General features: G+C 34.7%; 1 protein-coding gene across 1 annotated transcript in view; it reads right to left on the reverse strand.

Moving 5' to 3' along the window:
- Positions 1 to 2,462: 2,462 nt before the first annotated feature.
- Positions 2,463 to 18,383, reverse strand: part of LOC149781824 (vigilin-like) — a 53,826-nt gene continuing 37,905 nt past the window's right edge. The window contains exons 21-25 of the mRNA XM_089936000.1: positions 18,046 to 18,173; positions 15,520 to 15,759; positions 11,041 to 11,262; positions 7,869 to 8,087; positions 2,463 to 7,354 (exon numbers count right to left, since the gene is read on the reverse strand). Coding sequence (XP_089792126.1) covers positions 7,139 to 7,354; positions 7,869 to 8,087; positions 11,041 to 11,262; positions 15,520 to 15,759; positions 18,046 to 18,173 — 1,025 coding nt within the window. The 3' untranslated portion in view covers positions 2,463 to 7,138. The remainder of the gene's footprint in view (positions 7,355 to 7,868; positions 8,088 to 11,040; positions 11,263 to 15,519; positions 15,760 to 18,045; positions 18,174 to 18,383) is intronic.

Genomic DNA, 18,383 nt, shown 5'->3' on the forward strand with positions numbered 1-18,383 from the left:
GCTCATTTGAATTTTCATGAGATAATCAACATACTCAAATTCTTTTGTGTTATTATATACTGTTATTTCCTCATTGAGATTTTGTGTGCATGTAAAAATCATGCCGTCCTCCAAGTTCAAAAGTATGGTTTGGCAAAGAAATCTCCTTTATACCCACTACTCTTAGGTGTCAGTTTTTATCATTGTAGTGAAGCTGACATTTCTTGTGCTACCCGAGTAGTTATTGAAGAATGTCAAATATAGCATCTCACTATGCTTATAGCATGTTATGAAATGGATTCCACTACTGCCCAAGTGTCACTATGTAGAGGTAACATTTGTGTGGAAAACACTTGCAGATGAGTGAAAAGAAATCTCTTGAAAGTGAGGAAAGTTGGTCATGTATGCCTGAAGTGTGTAGATTGTACTATGCGGGTTACATTTGATCCATGGAAATGCCTACATACACTAGATGTCCAAAGAAAGTGTCTAACAGTACTATGCATGCTAGACTGATCCACGAGTGCCTGTTTTAAGTCATGCATCATCTGCAGATAATGCGAAGCAGCACTATGTGGGTTAGATTGTTGTATATCTAATGAACCATGGAACTGGACTAGTTTGTTGCTCTGGTGGCTTACACTTATGTCAAATTGTGACCATAGACCTTGCAATCAGTTATAAAACGGAGTCCAGCTATCAAGGAACATCACCATCTTGGCTGGTACGACATCCAGGTCTTGAAGTTGGGACAGGGAACGGAATATTTATCCATCTAGCCAGTCTGTAATTCTGGTATATGAGACAGTATGATAAGAGTTTCAAACCTTTGTGTGCTAGCTGATGTCTTCATCCCTCAAGGTATGCTTCTTTACCTTCCCCTTAGTACCCATCGACTTCTATCCATAATACAAGTCTGACATGTATTAATGAATAACAACCAGAGAAAACATGTAGAGTGGTAACCGATAATTTCATGTGATATGGTGCCAATCCCAATATCTAGGGAAGATCACCTAGGTGGGCAGATAACCGGAGGCTGGTCTCCTTCATGGCCTTAATATGTAAGCCAAAACAGAGCAGACAATATATACAGATTAGTGCTGTACACATCCATTTAGATGAATATGGGGGTGTTTGTGGAGAGTTCAGTAATGATCTTAACAACCAGGGCCAATTTGGATCATTTTGGTGGAGCCCTGTGTGAGCACAGCATTTGGAAATAAACTTTCAAACAAGTTTTATATGATATTGAACTCAACATTTTCTTCCATAGCTTTAAAATTACTTTCTTCCGATAGATACATTTTAAAAATTGCCAATGCGCAGGGCCTGTGAGTGCAAGGCCCAAATTGGCCAAATTTGTCCAATTAGCCTAAGGCTGGCCCTGGCAGAGTTACACACTACGACACCTGTAAATGGAGTGCATATGGCATGTACTGGTAGAGAAAGAGTGCTATTAATACTAAGTGCCTGCTATTTAACCAATTTTTGTAACAAGATACCAATTGTTGACTGCCTATTCAGGTAAAGTCAATGAAGCATCACTTATAGTGACTGTCTGCTACCTGTACGAAAGACTTCTGTTATATGTAGGTAAAATCAGTGGAGTCGCATATAAAAGTATGAAGTGGAAATTATACAGTAGTTTTCTATATTATGCACCAGACCTGAACTTTTAATACGGTTACAGCAATGTGAGGGGATGCAAATGCGACCTGTGCAAGTATGCACCAAGGGTGCCTAAATATGTGAAAACAGCAAAGTGATAACACTGAAATTGAAAAAACTTTGATGATAGAACAGAAACATTGAAAATTTATGGACAGAGTACATTTCCCTTTGAAAATGAAACTCTTCCATCTCATTTTAAAGTAGAAAACTTTGAAACCACTTGAATGGATTTAGCAAGACTTTTGCAGAACATGTTACTTGGCACAAGTGGAAGTTGTAACTGACGATTTCACAAGATTTGGCACAACTTTCGGTATCAAGGGGAGATCACAATCTAACTGCCACCTATGTTTGCAGATCAACTTTCAAGTTTTTAGCTAATAAGTTATCTGAGATGGCTGGACTTGAGAGGTAGCAGTAGTTTTCCCCACGGTAACATATTTGAAAAATGGATAAGGAAAAGGTTTGCACCTTTAGCTCATGTTCAGTGAAAAATGTATATATAACTGGCTACTACTGACGATGTCAACACTTTACTATCATATCTTTTTCCCCATGACTACATGTGATATAATAAATTATCATATACATTTTGCTTCAGAGCAGAGTCCAAGTAAAAGCAACATAAACCAGATCTGTTGTTACATACTATGCTGGCAACTCAGGGTCTATGCAGTGTCCTACTGGTTACTCCCAACAACCTGCACTGTGATGGAATTTTGCATTTTGCAAGTATACTCAAGGATTTAAATTTTTTGAATTGTCATGGTCTGTATAAAGGAAAGGAATGAAAAAAACGAATATCAAAGTACTTTTTTTAATTTTTTTTATTTCATTATTGTAACTGTCACATTACATCAGTAATGTGACATTACATCAGTAATGTGCAACAAGATCAATTATGTCAGTGGCAACTCCATGAAGAAAATAGATCTTATAGTATATATATATTTCAGATTTTTTATTTTTTTTTTACAATATTCTTCTATCCCCAAGCAATGGCTGGACATGGGGCAAAATGACATTAATTTATTTTGACATTTCAAGCCATAATCAAAAGAAATACAAATTTGAATACAAGATTTTAAAAAGAAAATTTGTATTTACAAAGCATGCATTCTTGGAATTTATAAAATTGAAATCATCATTATTGAAATTTTTAAACCTATTACATTTTACATTATATATATATTTCTTCAAAATATTCTGTAAGAACATAATTATAACAAGTATATATTGTGCACATAACCCCCTGCCTCCCTAATTCACATAATTATTTTTATTTACTGATTGTATCAACTGGTTATTTACAAAAAAACAACAACAAAATAATATGCAATAGAATCAAGATGATGTGACAACCTTGCAAACAACTATGATCCTCGCCTTTGAAATCTGTATAAAAAAAAAAAATGTTAACAATATTTTACCCCATGCCCAAATCAATAAAGACCTGTCTTAGTTTGCATGAAGAATTGTAAATTTTCATATTCTATTATATATCTGCTGCATATTCTTTTTCAAAATTTTCTGCATTACTTCATCTGCTGGTGTACAATATGCAAACAACTACAAACCATGCTTATCTGAAAATGCATGATTCAGTGGTAAGTCATGCGTCTCCACCGTTCATTCCTTCCATTCAAGACTTCAAGTGAACAGCCAAGACTTTGATTTGCTATCCTGAAGATAATCAAACATGGCATGTAAGGATGATGGCTTGTGAAATTAAAGCTCATGAAGGCTGGAAAAGAGTTTCCACTATCTACCACCAGACACGAAGTTTAAAAAGTAACCTGATTTATGATTGGTCAAAATAAAATTTCACGATAAACTAACTCCATGCTTGGTACATTTTTCAATAGCAGATGCAGGACCATGTTTTATATTGCTAAAATGATGCATCATTTTCTTCATAATATATACATAAATAATGTAACACAGACTGATCCAAAAAGGAATCTTAAATGCACACACATGCACACAAAAATATACTTACATACAATCATGGGTAGGTCACGCATAGCTGTTATTGCATATTTATTGAAGTAGAAGAAAAAATCGATAGATGTCTTGCCTGCTCTGCTGAAGCAAATGAACAAGTGCATGAAATATAGCTGCTTGTGATGAGCAGTACCTTCAACATGAATCACTCATGTTTCATGACTATACATGCAAAATTATCAGAAACTGAGCCAAATACTAAAACTTAAGTTGATGCCTGTGACAACAGCAACACCACCATCTAAACAAATGATATCTAGCCTATGCATTAAAGATGAGACAATTGATGAAATAAAATTTTTATGGCAATTATGACTAGGACTGAAACAAAAACAAGCAAAGAAAAAAAAGACTGATGAGTGATAATATCTGCAAATATTTGAAAATACAAGAAAAAATTCCTTGGAGCTACAATGCAAAATGTTACACTCCCAAAATAGCTGGTGAACCTGAGGAAAAGTATTGAAGGGCACCCTGAAGTGACCTTCTTGCAGTAACAACCTGGTAAACAATACTTTGAGCGTAAAGGTAAAAAAAAAAACAATAAAACCTTCAATCCATGACCCTTCAATGTAACTGGACTTATTCTCATTTATTCCTTTCTCTTAGACCATTTCAGAACACAATAGTGCAAGTTTCCTCTAGAATTAACCTATTATGAGGCACAAGTAAATTTTTTATGACTCTGATAACTGAAGACAAATTATTTCATATATTGTTTCATTTCTGTGCAAAATGATACGAGCTATGATTGGAATGCTATGTTGTTGAATTTGAACTTGTTCATTCAACATGTGTTATGTCCTGTTATCAAAGGCATGCTGCACTCAACAGTTTAATTCACTAATTTTCAAACTGTGTATTAAGTCCTGTTTTCAAAGACATGCTGCCATAGTTTATTTCACTATCTTCAAAAATCAATGATTACTGAAGAAACCTTATTACTGTAAACTTACCTTTTGTACGGCTACAAAATCCTGCTTTTTCCTAATGTTAAACTATTTCGCAGCTATTAAATGTTGCAGATATTCTAATATTTTGTAAAGAAATTCTTTCATGTCTACGTAATTTTGCAGATAGATTCATCCGATTCTACAAAAATAAACAGCACATCAACAAAAATAGGTTACAGTAACCTCCAAAGAATAATGTTTTGAGTCCAGAGATGATATTATGTACACTATATTAGCCCATTTCTAAACAATTAGAACTAATTCATTTTAAACAGCTCTCTAACAGTGTTAAGAAATGAAAAGAAAATTACTGGGTGGTATTAGAATATCTGGTAAGTAACTATACTCAACTAATGGGTAAAACTGTTGATCTACCGGCTACACTTTCCCTTTAACTTAAAACCCACAAAATTTAAGCCCTGCTTATTCATGAAAAAAAATAAACAGATGATATACTGAACTGGTTATTATGTTAGAAAGTGAAAGTGAAAGTGGTACTGTATATGTACAAATAGGTGAAATTAAAATTGGCACATTCAGTAAACATTTTTTTCAAGTATTACCACAACAGCACAATGTATAGGACATTTATTACTAGTGGAAAATTGGCCTGGAATTTAAAGAAGAAAATAAAGTGCAAACACAGGCAATTTTCTGAGCTGCAAGGCTGCATTTAACAAGTGGGAAATGACAAAAGACTTCAATTATTGAATAAATCAAAGACAAAAGTTCACTACCCAGATGCTCATCATCTGAAACAATATTGTCTCAATTGCAAGATTTACAAGAGCATATGTATTTTTGTCACAAGTTTAATGGGACTTTGCAAAAATTCCCGTTACAAAATAAAACACAAAAGGGTATATATAACTGGCAATGAATAAATCATGAAAATTTTGTCACATTCAGAATTCAATGAACGAAATTCTACAATTCTGAAAACTACATTTTACATTATTTATTACAGGCTAATCCACACATTTTTGCCACTTACTTTCTGATTTAATGCCTGGCCAAGTTTAAAAAAATACAAAATAAATTATATGTTAAGGTGCTTGGTTTCAAAACTCAGTCTTCAACACTGCAGATTCTCAGTTGCAGGCAGACAAGAAAAAAGTTGACAAACAGGTTTCAAAGCATAATGGGTAGTCCATCCAATATAAACTAGCAAACAAGAAAATACAAGTCCAGAAAAATCATCTACAACAAAAGCACCAATGCTTCAACTGTAACATTCTCAGATCAGATACGAATCTAATAAAATCAATATCGAGACATATTTAAAATGTGGAATGCGAGGGGGAGGGGGTGACAAAATACCAAATTGGGGGAGGGGGTGACAAAATACCAAATTAATGTAAACAAGAATAAATTCAACATTAGATCATTTTTTCAGTTCTTAATGAATGCAGCAAATTTACACAATACCAGTGTTTTCATATCTCACAATAGAAATATGTAAATGACATTGAAAGAAAAAAAAAGCTGGAAGAAAATTAAATTCCCAAACCAATGGAGCAGTGGATGGTCAGGTAGTATTGTTTCCAAACCAATGAAGCAGTAGGTACTCAGAAAGCATTGTTTCCATCTGGATGCTCATTTCTTTTCCATAACAACTCCCAAAGGACTCACAACCTTTTAAAATGCCCAAAGTGTATATTACCAATGTAAAATATCTACCATATATACTCACTTTTACATACAATACAACTGCAAACAACAGACCCTGATCCTCCAACACATCATGAGCTGGCAGATCTGGGTATATTTTGTTTGTTTTACTGATTACTCTGAACAAACTGCTCGACTTGCAAGCAAGTATATATGGTGCTTAAGAAGATCACTGTCACAGTATTTCCTTTGTGTGTAGTACTTCAACTACACTGCATAGTATAGACCCAAAGCTGCTATCATAATCTGCTTGCAGATCAAGGTGAATAATGTTCATTTTACTTGTCACTTCAAGTGAGCATTATGACCCCTAATCCTAACAGATAAGGCTTTCATACTGGATCTATCCACTCGCAGATTGGGGGTGAATTAAACTGAAGTAAACCAGACACTATACGGAGTCGTATAACAGTATTTTCAGCAGTAAGACAGACCTACATGGAACAAATGCTCCTTAAATCATGTAAAATAAAAAATTTTAAACCACTTTCTTCACCTTAACATAACTTCTAAAAAATACAATATTCAACAAAATAAAGAGGGGGAAATTTTGTTTTTAAAACCTTCTCCATATTTAAACAAAAGACTTCCGTGAAACAAATTCTCTCTACTATAAATGATGGGCTACACAGAATCGCAACATTCACAAGCATTAACATTTTCGTGAATTAGCCAACTTGATTCATAAACAGTGTAATCATATCAGTAGCAACACAGTCCTAAAACTATTCAGCTAAAAAAGTAAATCAAGAACATTTTATGTCAAGTATATGCCAAATGACTCAATTCACGAAAATTTAACGACACTAAAATATTAAGAGTGACAGTGTATCACAGCAGCTGTAATGACAGGGCAGTTAATACTTTCTGGCAGGACCCCAGGCTTGGTTTGCTTTTGGAGGTACCACAGAACCCATGCTGGGAAACTCTTCCTGGCTGCTAGTGTCAGGGGTTTTGTCCCAAGGTGCATTCCTGACAACAAATCCAGTTGGGTTGTTTTGCTGTCGTTCTTCTCGCATTAAACGTGGTTTCTGCAGGTCTCTCAGGTATGCCTCATCATTGACATCTTGAAGCTGAAGAAGAAAAAAAAGAATTTCAACAACAGTAGTAGTAGAAGTAGTCACTGTTGTTGTGATGTCATTTTTATAATCTGTATTATCAAGTATTCTGGAAAAAGTCCCCATGTCGAGACTGCCAATAGGTGACAAGGAGTTTTAAAGGGACTTATGGAGGTTCTAGTAAAACCCCAGCTTAAAATATTTAGGCAGGGGACCCAATGAATGTTATTGCTGATTCCCAATATCTTGTGAAGCAACTGTAGTTATTAAGCCAGCCAATAAGGATGCAGAGTTCAGAAGAGCTGCCCTAAATAGGTCCCTTGCTGCATTCCAGCAAAACGTCTAATAGTATTTAAGGTGTCAATCTTATGGAGTTGAATTACTGTGAAAAGTTCATGTGTTATAAAATATAAATAGAGTGTGGCTCATGCTAAAATAATTCTCACAAGTATAAGCCTTAAATACTAACTTTCAGTGTTTTTATATTTATAGTCAACGGTAAGGGAACTTTTCTAACAGAAATACTTACAAATTCTTCTTCAAGATTAAGGAGATGGTCTCTACAGTCATAGACATCATCTTCGCTGCCACTGATAACAATTATGTCTGGGTCATCATTTTCACTACGTGGAATGCGAATTTCCACCTTAAAGTCATCCATCAACTTCCTGATCCCACGGCCCTTTGCACCAATGATACGGGAATGAACACGATGGTCAATCTTCACATCCAAATGTACTTGCTCCTCCTAGAAACAGATGAAACAATGTACAAGCTGCTTCAAATCAATACAAATTAAAAGCAAAAATATAATTCAAAGACATAACAGTCACATTAACCAGGGTATATTTTAAATCATTGTTCCTATATTTTTTTCACAACCTATCATCATTGTCCACCCCTGTAAGCCACATTTTTTTGTTGTTGAAGGTCACAGGCTTTGTGGAAAGTGCCTGTAGGTACAAGCATAGATCTTGATCGCCCTCTACCAATGGTTCTTTGTAAACAAAAATTGTGCAGCATATAGTTCACTCCTCCAACTCCCATACTCATTCAGTGTACAATACACAATCAACCTTGTGGAGTCTAAGCCCTTTCAAGTACACAATGTATTGTCACTAATATGGAAAGTTTACCAATTAACAAACATTTATTCCTTCAATCTACACTGGCTAGTAAGGGCCTCGAGTCAACCACGACATATCTAGCATGAAAGAATCCATCTGCAGACATCATTTTGGTCTTCCATTAAAAAAAAAGCTCAAAATTTTTTAAGTGGGGTTTGGGCATCCTCCCCCAACAGGGTCTCGAGGGACAGTGCCCCTGATCCTGGGGGCCAAAGGCCCACAACCAAAAACACATTTTACACTCATAAAAAACTGCTCCTGGTGCAACTTATGATCATAAAATAAACCAAAATAATAATCTGAAAAACTAATAAACTTACCAAAAATGTTCAACTTGACTTTAACAATATTTATTGTCACTTGAATTTGTTCTCCAATACTACTGATGCTGAAGTTATTTCATGTGCATGTAATTAAGTCCCAATAATTTATAAACTTTTTTGCAAATATATTATATGTCTCTCTTTTCATATCAAATCTGTAAAATAAACACCCTAGTACATCAACTATATACAAATAATCCCATACATTCACAAATCTTTTTCTCCAATAGACACAACCTGCTGATGTGCCAGTCGAGCTCTTTTTGAGGCTTTGGCAAAGATTTCTTGAGCCGTCTTTTTTGTCAGCACTGACTTTTGGCTCAATGCAATCATTTCTTTTCCTTCTCAATAACAGTCTTTTTCATTTTAAGTATTGGCGACATGCAGTGCGCATATTCTGACAGGGCTACATCTGTTCTCTCATGCAAGAAATTTTTCTTATAGTAATTAATTACACTTTTTCCAGATGCCTTCTGAGCTTTGATTTTTCTGATGCAGCTTCTTTTGTAGGTGATGTTCCAATCTCTTCCAACCGCAATTACCATTAAGATCTTTCTTGCAGAGGTCGCAAAATGCCAGTCCTCTAGCGTTCAGTTTTCTTAAAAACTGACCAACTAAATTTCCGCCAACTTTTCGCTCCAACCATTCCCATACGTTTTCTAAACTTTTATCTAAACTTTTTTGGTCATGATCTCTCTCAAAAACTCAGGACACGATGTTTTGTAAGCATGCTTCTTTCCATTGCCATCGGTTTCCATTACACAAAAATTCATTGGATGAATTTAAACCTTTGACCAGTCAGAATACTCTTTATGAGCATCATGTGCTAACTATTATATGAACAAATAATTTACAAAGGTTGTTGCGGAAGACCAGACAGACTTTTAAAAAACCGGATTACAGATGGTATAAAAAACAGACTATATCAAGAAAATTCTGATTCAAGTCTGGAGAATAGTGGAATTCCGCTTTAAAATGGAGAAAAATCATGTATGCATCTGGTCATAATACTTATTATGTATTAGTAAAGCACTGGTTGTAAAGGTGCATCTATTTAGCAAGTTTCGTAACTGTAATATAAACAGCACCCAGTAAATTAACTTGAAACAAAAAATGTAAAATGTCATTAAAGCATGAAATATAGGTCATAGACAAACGTTTTCCAATGAGGACACAGAACTTGTCAGGATGCGTCCACTGAACAAGTTTCACAATTCTGGATTAGTACAGTATGTGAACATGACAGATAGGAACCAAGTTTCATTGCAGGAGTGCAGAAAAAAAAGGTAAAGAATTTACCAGCATCTTAGACCATGAAGATAAAACCGATTCATGAACTGCCATCAATTACACCATGGGTCATTTGTGTACCTCAAACAGCTTTTATGACTAGCAGAAAATGCAAGAAACTTTACAATATTGACCTGTCACCTTATCTTGACCTTAAAGACAGAAACCCATAATGTGGCACGTGTCTCACCTTTTTGAATATATATAGTTATACCAAGTTTCATCCCTTCAGCTCGAATGTTTTCTAAAATTGCAGAGTAAAAGGAACGTGCAATGGAGAAATGTTAAATAAAACCCAATCTTGAAGAAAATCAAACCTACCAATGAAGACGAATGTATATCAAGTTGCCTAATCTCAAACAACTCTGAAGTTAGAGTGAAAAAGACAATGCAACAGAAAACTTAAAATACTAAACTATGACCTTGAACCTTGAGGATGAAAAACTTCCTTGTGTTCAGGATGGTATATACAAGCATACCAAGATGGACTGAAAACTTCAATATAGAGCCTTCTCAAGGTGTACAAGCATAGAAACTTGCACACCTGCATCTCAATCGATTCAAAAGTTGGTGCTAAATATGAAGTGTGATGGAAAATTTAAATATTGTCCTGTGGCCTTGCCAAGTGCTTTTTCCAAGTACTGAACCAAAGACCCTTGGATATATGTATATTGCTCTAGCAACTGAGCTACACCATATCCTTTTACTGAGTGGAATGATATGGGTTCTGGAAACTTCAAATACTGAACAGTGATCAAGAAAGTAACACCAATGTGGTGCAGGACACCTTCTCATGATGAAGTACTAGTATTACTTAATCACAAATGGCTTTCAAGTTGTACAGCACAAATGAAAAGTGTGAAATGGACGGAAATGTTATACTATATTGTATGCTTTTTAAGCACTGACTTGTGTCAGGTAATTAAAATAAATGACCTCAGACAAAGCAGCAAATACTTACATATTCCCGAATCATTTTCAGGATTTCCTCCTTGGCGTCTGTAGCATTTCTCTCAAACCCGGTAACTGTAATCAGGCTCTGATTCTCTTCGTTCTTATCAGGGAACTGAACGTTAACATCATAATCATTACGAATCTTGTTGATTACTGCTCCCTTTCGACCAATTATCTTAGGATGGTATTTTGGATCCACCTCAAATGTCAACTTGAAGCTTTTCAAAGCCTGAAATCAAATTGAAATTGTTGAAAGGAATTTTGTTCAGTAAATCGTAATTCACAGAAAATACTTGTCTCATCACATCAACATTTGGAAACTATCTCTAATCCAGTCCTATCTCTCTCTCTCTCACTCTCTCTATATATATATATATATAGGAAGGAAGTAACTCTTACTGGTTAACTCCCTTCATTCCTGCAAGAAGCCAAACCATATCCAGATATTTAATAGTTTAAACTTGAACAAAAACTAACAGGATGTTCACATAAGTTGGGAAAAATAGGGGAAATGATAGTAATGAGAAAGGGTAAATATAATGTAAATATAATACACAATCACATTAACATTAGAATATTTAAGGAGGAGGAGGAAGAAATGCTTGAGCATTTACCCTCTGCACGTTACTCTGACGGAGCATGTTTGCTCTACTGAAAGAATAAATTTCAATGTAACTTAATATGAATGAAAATTATGCGTTTATAGGAGGGGGATCCCCATGGGATCCTGCACCTGGCTACGGTCTTACATTAAACAGTTTCCTGGTCAAATCCAGTTGAAAGTTGCAAGGACATGCCCGGGGATGAGATTCTGCTGTCTTGAAATATTACATTTTAAGGCCAGGTTTGTAGAAATTACTCGCATTCCACGAAAAGAAATCTTCAGGAGTTGTACCCAAGATAATAATAATACACAGACTTAGGAAGGATCAGCAGATACCAGAAATAATACATATAACAGTTTTAATTAAATCACAAAACACTCATGCAGCCAGTACATAAAAGTAACTGTAATACAGACAAAAATACGCAATTCACCAGGGTTCACCCTTAAAAGTTTTAAAAAATTTGTCCTGAGGAATCTAGATTTTGAAGCAGCATACATTTTGCAAGTTAAAACTATATTTGACTACACAACAAAATCGGCATCAATTATTAAAACTTAAAAACTGATTTCAAAATTAAAAATATCACTAAAAACCAATTTATTCCAGTAAAATAGCATTAAACTATATTTTGATCTGCCTTGTTTAAAAAGGTACAACTTAACAGCTGATAAAAAATTACCTATATTTGAAATGTTCGTGCTAAAATGGTTAATAGGTGCCAATCATTTATGGCGGTATATAAGAAGTCAAAGCTATGCCACCAACACACAGTGTAACAAAATTAAATGTATTACACCTAGTGATAAAAAAATACAGTTGATTAATACTGATGCAGGATGGACATTTTTCATTAAAATAATGAGTATGAATTAATTTTAATTGTTACCCCCACTTTCAAATTCACACTGTATTATGCTTAACTAGGCTCATGGTTACTTATATGCATGGTTCCCACGCTTTTCTAAAGATAAATTTCCACGTCATTTCCAGGATGAAATTAAGTTTTTCATGGTTCACATATGATCATTACTGAATGGATTTAAAGTACATTTTAGATGATAAAACATGCATTTTCTAAATCTAAAGATGTTTCTCTTTCAAGACTCTCCAAAACAACTAACTCAGAAAAGATGATCATGTAAAAAAAAAAAACACAATGTATCACACAAAACAAGTTTGATTATATTCCTATAAATTGGCATATAAAGTCATTCCAATGTACAGAATAAAAATTCTAACATTACTGTGCTGACCTGCATTATGTTGCCAAGTGAGAACAACATAATGAACATAAATTAGTTTTGTTCCCTTTCAAACCTTTAATTCTAAAAAATTATAAATATATATATATCTATGCATCTTATAAAAAGTCAACATTTCCTATTACAGTATATATAATAAATAAATGCAAATAATTAAAATCTTGTCTTGTAACAAAAATAGTTTAACCCTAAATTTATCTGTGCCAATAAAATCCCAAACAAGATTTTTCAAACAACCTAATCTCCTTAAGATGATCTGGTTAAAAATCCATCATTTAAAAAACATTTTCAAACAGGCTGATTTAAATCTGAAAAAAGACCTTCAAAATTATATACTGATGTATAAACAAGGACTGAATTTTGTGTAAAATCAACTTGTCTTCATGTAATTCATTAAACCAGACCCCAAGCCTCTACTGATACAAGGGCGAGTATCGTTTATTTAAAAATATATAAATACAAGGGACAACAATTTCTCAGTTCAGCTCTGCTGAGATTCAACAATTTGGACTACAAATCTGGCTTAAAACGAATAGCAGTCCCTTTTCTAGTCTGGTTTCCTCTGAATATTAACACCCCATTTTTCATATTTTGACATTTAGTTTGGGGTGTGGAGTCATTGCAATTGCATATCAAAAATTTGAAAATGCATGAAATCAATAGGAAAATGATCTATTTTCTCAGAAATGGCAAGTATTATATCTTGTAATTTTATTCCGTGCTTTTTGAATATTGTTATCAAGAGTTGTACCAATTCTGGCAATCAAGAAGAAAAGAACAGTAACAAGAGTCCCTCAAAGGCACTGATGTTCTATTGGTTAAAAAAAAATTACCAAAATTTCAAGACAGAGTTTTGAAACCATCTCAGATATTCCTCTGCAATAGAAAGATTTTCAAAATTAGCTGCTGTGGTGGAAATCTTGGATGTCAGATTGGTACCATTTTAATTTAAGACCAACATAACATTTTCAAGATGGCTGACATGCCTCAATAGGACCAGCTATCTGGGAAAGTAGTAACCAGATTTTCAATATGGCCTTTGTGGTCACATCACATCACATCTGCACCATTTTCATTTACAACCAACTGGACATCAAAAAAGTATTTTCAGTGAAAGCCCTGTGCTGATATGACCATAAAATCAGAAGTAGCAATATGATTTTCAAAATGGCCACTGTGCTAGCCATACTGAATATCTGAGCATCAACATTTACCTTTAGGACCAACTCGACAACATTAGTAGCAAAAAACAAAACAATATGACCATCCATTCTTCTGGAGTAGCAATAACAAAATTTGCAAGATGGATGCTACAGTGGCCATAATGCATGTGCAAGCAACACCATTTCACTTAGCACCAACTATACCTCATATTACTTTCATTCAGCAGAAATAGCCAGTTCTCTTAAAGATGGCCACTACTGCGAACATACTGGGCAGCCAATTGACATCATTTTCATTCAAGACCGTCTAGATATCACAAGTCATTTAGTGAAACCCACATGCTTATATGATCTTTTGCTTCAAGCCAAATAGGATACATTCTACTCAAATGTAGTGATTGCTGTCAGTGAACCAAAAATTGCAGGATTCTAATTCTTTCCCACATTTTTTGAAATGTAAAAGTATCCCGATATGAAAACATGATAGCACTGCCATCTGCATACTGTGGGATCTTAATCTAGTTACCATTATCATTTACATAACACAAAAACAGGAGGTCCTAAAATACTACTCCGAGGTACACATGCTATTGTCAAAGGTCTGGATTCTGTAAAGTTAACACAGAGGGCATACTCGAGATAACAAAACTTTCAATGTGGAGTAGTCACTCGTACATGGAATTTATAATTCTGTGTCACTTTCATATGAACTCTTTAAGTAATCAAAATACCAGGCATACATTTTCCAAAAAACTGCCTTTCCTTAGTAAAATGTACATTTCTATGGAACAGCCCTGTCAATAAGACACAATTCAAATGATTCAATGGATGCAACTTCTAATTCAAACAATCTTTTTTTAAAATACAATATATCACAATCCACTGTACTGAAAGCTTTTTGTAAGCTGAGCATGATCATTCCTTCATTCCTGTAGAAACCTTAAAATGTTGGAACCCTGATATGATCAAAAGGATGTGTGAAACATGTGTCAGTACAGTACATACCCCAACAACCCTACTGTATGTACTTCATAAAGTACAGTATTCTTAATAAGAAAGTTGAAAGTCTACCCTCTCTAGAATTTTGGACAAAATACCATATATAATTGTCCTACTATCCCATTTGTAAAAGGTTGAACCCTAGCTAATTTCAATACCACAATACTACATATATAGACCAGTTAACAATACAGGTAAATTAAACCATGAAAACAATCATAACTTCTACAATGGAACATGTGGATTCCTGAAAATTATCTTGTGTGCTTTGAAATTTCACGACAGAAATTGTAGTAATTACTTTAAATACTACTGCTCAATAGTAACCATGACAATTTTTTCCTTGTATTTACTAAAATAGTTCTTCAGCCTACTTTGCTATTACGTTTCTGTAACCATTATGTAATCTTTTTTTCCCTTTCCTCCCCTATTTTTCTAAGTTTTTTTTATATACCCGGTTCTCTTTTTCCTTCTCAAGTGAAACAACTTTCTCCTCCAAAGCAACTTTGGCCCGCTGAACATTGTTTGGTGCTCCGGTGACTTTAATCATGTCACTTGAATCTTCAGGAGGTGGTATGGAAATGTTCACATTGAATTCTTCCATCATTCTGCGCACATCACGGCCCTTCTGACCAATAATGTAGCGGTGGAATTCAAATGGAACTGCAACTTCCTCGGTAATTGGCACAAGAGCCTATAGCAGGAAATTAGAAAATAAACAATTATACTGTAAACACGTTTTCATGTAAATACAAATCCCAATGGCAACAGAAGCACATTTATCATCAACAATATACAGACCAGTATGATGAGTTATCCTGAGGTTACGAGTTGTATTGTTGTTGCTATGGGTTTCATGTAATATTTCAGCACACGATAGACTATACATGGTGGCCAGTACATTTGGTGGAGGAAGAATCCAGGAAAATTTATGGAAGAACCATTGACCCACGGGAAGCTAGTGACAAACTTTCTCACATACCCACATTAGTCGAACCTGAGACTCAAACCCACAAAAACAGACTAGATGTAGTGATGTGTAAAGGCAGACTGAGTCTGGTCTAGACAGAATTTTAACTGGTTATCCAATGGATACAAGTGGAAGCCAATGATTAAGCCACTGCTAGCAGATAGAAATGTTACCGCAAATATGTCAGTTATCAAGATGCCTCAACATATTAAGTTTTATCAATGTAGGACTGAAAGAAAGTTTGATTTGTTTAAATGTAGCAAGGTTAAAGACCCAGAAGATGAATCAAACAAAAAGGCTAAATTAAAAACATGCCCATCACTAATTTACAAACCATTATGCCCATCACTAATTTACAAACCATTATGCCCATCAGTAATTTACAAACCATTATGCCCATCACTAATTTAAAAAACCACTATGCCCATCAGTAATTTACAAACCACTATACCCATCGCTAATTTACAAACCGTTATGCCAATCTGTAATTTACAAATCATTATTCCCATCTGTTATTTACGAATCATTATGCCCATCTATAATTTACAAATCATTATTCGCATCTGTTATTTACGAATCATTATGCCCATCTGTTATTTATGAATCCTTATGCCCGTCAGTAATTTCCAGCAACAATTTACAGGTACAGAACATTCTCATGTTGGAAATGTGTAAACTTTACTACGATCATGAAGAACTTGTTAACCATAAAATTAATCTGACTCAATGATTCACGATATACTTCTGGCAAGGACAATTTGAATGAAGTTTAGTTTTTGTTGTTGTTGTTGTTGTAGGGTTAAACGCCATTTTTCAGCACATGATAGGCTATACATGGCGGCCAGTATTAATGGTGGAGGATGAACCCAGGAAAACCCCAGAAAGAACCACCGACCCTCGAGAAGCTACTGGCAAGCTTTCTCACATACCCACATTGGCTGAATCCGAGACTCGAACCCACGCAGACAGAGATGAGATGGCAGTGATCCGTAACGGAGAGCGCTTTAGACCACTCGGCCACTCTGGGCCCCTTTAGTTTTTGAAGTCCATAAGTTTGACATTGTTCAAAATAACATATCCCTATATTTTCTGTGTGCAAAGAAACATTGCCTACCACAATAATAAACCCCATTTTTTCACCTTTGCAAAGAAACCCTGCAAACTAAAATAATAAACCTTTATTCCCAGAAGGACCCCACTGCCACAAAAAATGAGTGAATTGTTTTTCAAGATTAAGATATGTGTTGCCAAGACATGAGTGTAAATGGTAATGATGTATTAATCCAAGTATGAAACATTGCTAAAATGAGATAATGACACAAAAAAGATGAAGTAAAATATCAGAGTTCACTAAATATTTTCTGGAAATGATAAATTTAAGCGGCAACAAGGTCAATTATTTTGTGCAGATGATAAACTCCTACATGGAATTTAGTTAAGGTATGCAAAAAATAATGATGCAAAGAGGTCCATATAAAATAAATGCTTTTTATTCTCTTAATTTACTAATTCTCAACAATGTAATCAGTGAATGTATGATTTCCAAAATTAATATTTTTTTATTTGACTCTTTTCAATTTATCCTATTAAATTATAACCAATTAGAGTCATGACATCAAGTTTTACATCAGCTTTATAGGACTTTTCTGCTTTTGACACCTCAACGAAGAAGCAGAACACAAAGAAAAAGGTTATGTACTATATATACACATCCCTTGTTGGCCCAGATATTAGGTAACTTTTCAAACAGTTTTGAAACAGACAACTGTGACACTGACATGAGGAAAGTGTAACTTTACCAAATTAATATATGGAATGCACGTTTCTATTTATTGGACTCAAATCCCAATCTGGCCATATTTAGAACATTCAGAGCTTATGTTACAAGGTGCTACAACAGAGTACCAAGGCCATATTTCCATAAATGTAACATCTCTGACTTGTTAAAAATATTCCACACAAAAAAAACGACCTAGATGTGAAACCTCTACAATTAGTGCTACTGCTTACCAAGAGTGCTGCTTTAGCTTTCTCACAGTTCTCAGGCTTGCCAGTGATTATAATGATGTCACTTCTTTTGGGAGGCTCAATCTCCTCTTCTCTTCCTCCATTTACCTCACCATTAGGAATGTTATCATCTGGAAAATAAGCCGAATATTATGCTAGTGTACTGCAAGGGCTAACGACGGACAGTATATGTCTGTTCTACATGTGAGAACAATCTTCAATATTCAAAATATGAAGAGTGGAAGTGAAAATGTCTTGAAGAGAGTCCCTTAAGCTTGCATGACTTGACATTTAATCACAATCAGCCTCTATGACAACCTGTCCAGCTTAAGTCCAGGCTG

The sequence above is a fragment of the Sinohyriopsis cumingii genome, chromosome 15, assembly GCF_028554795.1.
Source record: "Sinohyriopsis cumingii isolate HCF-2022 chromosome 15, ASM2855479v2, whole genome shotgun sequence".
NCBI lineage: Eukaryota > Metazoa > Mollusca > Bivalvia > Unionida > Unionidae > Sinohyriopsis > Sinohyriopsis cumingii.